This window comes from Hevea brasiliensis, chromosome 13 (assembly GCF_030052815.1).
Source record: "Hevea brasiliensis isolate MT/VB/25A 57/8 chromosome 13, ASM3005281v1, whole genome shotgun sequence".
Classification (NCBI taxonomy): Eukaryota; Viridiplantae; Streptophyta; class Magnoliopsida; order Malpighiales; family Euphorbiaceae; genus Hevea; species Hevea brasiliensis.
In genome coordinates, this window is record NC_079505.1 from 48,106,766 (window position 1) to 48,112,330 (window position 5,565).

General features: G+C 32.7%; 1 protein-coding gene across 1 annotated transcript; it reads left to right on the top strand.

The window, feature by feature from the left end:
• The first annotated feature begins 1,937 nt into the window (after positions 1 to 1,937).
• Positions 1,938 to 3,421, top strand: LOC110657056 (zinc finger protein CONSTANS-LIKE 5). The gene is made up of 2 exons (XM_021814115.2): positions 1,938 to 2,734; positions 2,823 to 3,421. Exons 1-2 carry the CDS (start codon positions 2,024 to 2,026, stop codon positions 3,192 to 3,194), a joined length of 1,083 nt encoding a protein of 360 aa, XP_021669807.2. The 5' UTR covers positions 1,938 to 2,023; the 3' UTR covers positions 3,195 to 3,421.
• The last annotated feature ends 2,144 nt before the right edge of the window (positions 3,422 to 5,565 follow it).

Here is a 5,565-nt window from a genome sequence, read left to right on the forward strand (position 1 = left end):
CGGTTTGTGAGAAATCTAGCCCAAAAGTCAAAATGGGCTAAAACTTCCCAGGCAAAAATTGGACAAACTGCTCGATGGATTTCGGTATTCTTGGTGTCTATGGAAAGCTCTCGCCGAGTAGATGATTTTAGACACAAGACCCAGTCCGATTGGTGGCCGGATCGGCCGGATTTTGGCCGGGAAGTCCAGGCATCACTCGCGCGCTGCGCGTCCTTTCTGAGGCCGTTTTCCGGCGTTCCAGGCGGCGGCCAGCAGTGGGGGAGGGCCGAGGTGGGGCGCCGGCAAGGTGAGAAGGCAAGGGAGGCGGCGGCGCTGCAAGGGGAGGAGGGAGGAGAGAGAAAAGAGAGAGAGAAGGGAAGGAGGTCGACGCGCGCGGGAGGAAGAAGGAAGAAAAAGAAAAGGCCGGTCCGATTCGACCGGTCCGATCCAGTGTTGTTCGATTCGGTCAGTCCGATTCAGGATACAAAATTGTAAATTTTTACTCTGCCTCGGGACCGAAAACGAGATCCAAAAATTCCGAAAAAATTTCAGAAAACTTAGAAAAATTCGTAGATTCCAAATATATTTTTTAGTTTTGCCACGTGGTCTTTAAATTAATTTTTAAAAATCATCAAAATTTATATTTTTGAAAAATCGAACCCGATTTTTTTTAAAATCCGAAAAAATCTCAAAAAAATTCCTAAAATTTAAATAAAATTAAAATACTAAAAATGCTCATAAAATTTAAAATTTTAGGGTGTTACAAATTGTTTCTCTGTAATTACTTAATTATTTATCAATGGCTGATTCTACCACCCACATTTTATACTTTTAATTGTTTTACGCTTTTAATTGTTTTACTTTAATTATTTATCTTTCTAACATTATTTGTTGATCTTTCTCCATCTTCATTACTTCTTCTCTGTTTGCTATCCCTCTGATCCAAGTGTCTATATTAATTAACGCTTGACTTATTCAAAAAAATATTTAAAAGTATTAAATATTTAAAATTTAAAAAATATAAAATATTTAACAATTCATTTTAAAAGTGAAAATAATTTTATGAAATAATATTTAATTGAGTTTGAAATTTCATTTTACATATATTTTTTTTTAATTATAAACATATATATCCGAAAGTTAAATCACTGAAAACCAAAATTTGACAATTGTATCCATCATAATTAATACTTACATAATTAAAAAAATTATTTAAAAATATAAAATATTTAAAATTTAAAAATATAAAATATTTGAAATTTCATTTTAAAAATCAAATTAATTTTATTAGATAAAGCTTCATTGAATTTGAAATAAATTTAATTATTGATATTAGATAATATTTAATTTAATAATTTTATTTAATAATTATTATTACTAATTTAAAAAAATATATGCCCAAAAATAATAAGGTAATAATTCAAGAATTGTTTACGGAAATGCTCTTTCTCATTTATGCTAATATACTAATGTTCATAATTTTTAATAAAATTTAATTTGTATTTAACGCAATTAATTAAAATTTTTAATTAATATTAAAAAAATTTTAGTATAATTTTAAAAATTTTAATAAATAAATATTAAATTATATTATTAAAATAAACTGAAAATCTGATTTGTGTTAAAAGAAAAAAATCGAGATTTAGCTGGATTTCAAATCCCGAACTGAGTCCACACCCAACGAGAAGTCAGTGCCCGCCCGCCCCGGCCCGGCCCCCAACACAATTTGCCCCTTCTCAGTTGGCGAATGAAAGTTACCATGTCATTACCTCATCCCCACTCTACTTAATGGGTCCCAGGTCGGCACAGACACCGTGACAATTACTTCCCACGAAATCATTAAAATCTAAAAATTAAAATAATTATCCTTAAAATAACCTTTTTATGTGGCCAGAAATCATGCCACGTGTTCCTCTCTTACTCGTCAGCACCCCTATTTCCTCTCCTCTTACTAGATAGACAGAAATCAATTGCTAAGCCATCACAGACCCAGCTCAACAAGCACTAGCCCCCACACCCAACCAAATTAAAAAAAAAAAAAAAAATGGGAATCGAAGTGGAGACCTTGAAGACCTTAGCCGGCGGATGGACAGTCGCCGCCAGGCGTTGCGACTACTGCAAAACGGCAGCTGCTGCTGCGTTTTGCCGAGCTGACTCCGCTTTCCTTTGTCTCAACTGCGACACCAAGATCCACGCCGCGAATAAGCTCGTGTCTAGACACGAGCGTGTGTGGATGTGCGAAGTTTGCGAGCAAGCACCAGCCGCCATTTCTTGTAAGGCTGACGCTGCCGCTCTCTGCATCATCTGCGATGCAGATATTCACTCGGCTAACCCTCTTGCTCGTCGTCACGAACGAGTCCCCGTCGAGCCTTTCTTCGACTCAGCTGAATCGATTGTTAAATCTTCACCGTTTAATTTTCTAGTGCCCAGTGATCAAAATGGTGGATACCACCAGCAAGATGATGATATGGAGGGTGTTTCTTGGCTGTTGCCGAATCCTCCTGACCTGAATTCGAAATTATGCTTCGAAAATCCTGAAATGAAGGCCGCCGGAGATCTTTTTTCCCCTGAAATGGATCCGTTTCTTGATATGGAGTTTCATCAGAGCCATAGCGGTGCTACAGATAGCGTAGTACCTGTACAAACCAAACCGGCTCCAATTCCAGTCTTCAACAAGGAAATCTGCTACGACGTCGATTTATGTAGATCAAAGCTCTCTTCTTTCAACTACCCATCTCAGTCTCTTAGCCATAGCGTAAGTATCTGTCCCCTGACAGAGTCTAATCTAATCCCCATGTGTATTGATTTCAATTTAAATGTGTTTTCTTTCTGAATTCTTTCAGGTTTCTTCTTCATCGCTTGATGTAGGAGTGGTTCCAGACGGGAACTCTATGTCCGATATATCGTATTCTTATGGCCGAAACACAAGTTCTAGTACCGATCCAGGCGGTTCTACCCCAAATCAAGCAACACAAATATGTGGGTTTGATCGGGAAGCAAGGGTAATGAGGTACAGAGAGAAGAGGAAGAATCGGAAATTTGAAAAGACCATACGCTACGCTTCCCGCAAGGCATATGCAGAAACCAGACCCAGAATCAAAGGCCGGTTCGCGAAACGAACTGAAATTGAATCCGACATGGACCGCCTTTTTGACCATCCCTCGTCGGTATCTTTCATGCCCGAAGCTCAATACGGCGTCGTTCCGTCTTTTTGAAAATAAAAAAATAAAGGAGAAATGTTTAGGGATGGTAATTGTTAAAATTATGATTAGAAATAGAATAATCCTAAGGTGGTGTTAACGATTGAATGTTGATTAGGGATGCTGGTCGTTGTAAATTAGTGTCGTTTCTTAGTGAATTTGCCGCCCATTCGCGTTTTCTGTCTCGGGGCTTATTTACTCATCGTGTTTTTAGTAAAACCCTTTCTTCCTTCATTTCCAAATCATTGTGTGTGTGTGTTTTTTTTTAATGTTTTATTTTCTTTTTTATTATCAATTATAATTGTAATTTATTGGTTGTTTGAAAAAAAAAATATATAAAATAAAAAAGATAATCAAATTTGATAATGTTGAATCAATTTATGTACATCATTCATTAGTGCTACATAACACTTCTCATATTATCAGACAAAATCAACCTTTGACTATTAGCAAGCAAAAGTATAGCCACACTCCCAGATAATTCAATTTCTCCTTTAATTTTGATAATGACTAAAATTATAAAATTCATTTAATTTCATTTTTTAAAATTTAATGTATAAAATGAGATATTTTTAGAAAATCATGGTAAGACTAAGCTAAGCTTTCCAATTAAATATGTTTTTTACCATCTTTACTGAAAAGATCATAATGATTTAAAACTTATATTATTAAAGTCATTCAAAATATTTTTATTTTGAAGTATCGAAGCACTAAAATAAATAGAAACTATCAATCAGTAGATAACTTAAAGGTTTAGAAAAAGGAGACCTTAATGTCGAATATTTTCATTTATTTATTTTAAATTTACTTACTTTTATGATAAGGAAGAAAAATGATTATTTTTTATCATGTAACCTATTAGTTATTAATAATTTATTGGACTTTTATTATAAATTAAAAAAAATAACTTTATTTTTTTTAGAAAAAATTCTTGTATAACAAGAAGCCTGTGATTTTTTTTTCCTTTTATTAATTGGGTAAGAACTGTTAGGTTTAAAGATCGTGACACTCCAAAAAATAAGTTTCCAGTTGTTATGGAAGTGTCCCTCAGAGTTCACGTTTAAAGACAGCTAAGACATGCTTTTTCTCCCAAACGCAAATATAACATTAGCCGGAATTTTATCTAAAAGCCAAGAGCTGGATTTTTCTCCCAAGATAGATCATCTCTGCTTCCAATGCTCCTCAAAAGGGAGAAATTGGTTGTTTTCTTCTTTCTTTTTTGTGTATAATATAAATTTGAATAGAATGTGTTTAATAATTATTAAATTAAATATTAATATTAAAATTTATATAAAATTAAAAAATATATATATAATAAATATATAAATTTAAATAAAAATATTTAAATTTAATAATTATTCACATTATTTTTATATCAACTCAAATTTTATATAGTCACATTTTTTTTTAATCTTTTTTTCCCCTTCCCAAAAATTTGGATGCAAAGCCATAGAAATGTTTGGCATCTCTTCTATTAGGCTGATCTACTCATAGTTTATTTCAGGATTAAAATTGAATTGAAACTAACTTCATTTAATTTAAAATTGAGACTGAAATTAAATTGGAATTTATTTTTCTCCCTTCATATATGGATAGAGCGATTATCATCTAGTTTGATTCAAATCTGTATTTAAAGAAAATGATTAACTATTAAATTAATTCAAATCAAATTGAATTAAAATAATATAAATCAAAAAGGGATAATGTTAAAAAAATTAAATTTTGAGTTTTTAATAACTTTATCTTAAACTTTATTTTTTAATAAAAATTCTCTAAACTTTAAACTTTTTTACAATTGCACCCTGTTTTTTACCTCGCTGTTAATTCTAACGGTGAAAATGTTAAAAAAAAATCCTTAGATTTTATATATTTTTTTCTTTATAATTGTACCCGAAAGTATTTTTTAACAAATATAATTTGAATTTTTAAATTTATTGCAGTTGAACCCCACTGTTAATTGTCCTGTTAAATAGTAACAGATGCGTCAAGTTAGCACTTCTAATCTTCCAAATTATGACTAATTAAATCTAATTTACAATAAAATAAACCTTCATTGATGAATTAATAGGTCTTATTTTGGGATTATTAAGATAGGTCTAACTGTTTTGTTGAGAGAGATGTTGATGGGAAGTAAGGTTGAGTCTTTATAAGGGTAGAGTCGGGTTGGGTAGACGTGAGCATCACAGAAGTGATGCCTTGCCAAGGTGATGAAGGATGGTTGAGAAAGATTGTATGCTTTGATGCAATAGAGGATGAATAAATGCGCTGGTAAGCGATGATGGAGTGAGTGGGTGTAAAAGATTGGTGTCGAATTGTTTGTAAGATGTGGAGGTTGAGAAAAGCTATTGATCGAGCAGTGAGGATGTAGGTAGAAGATAAACCTATG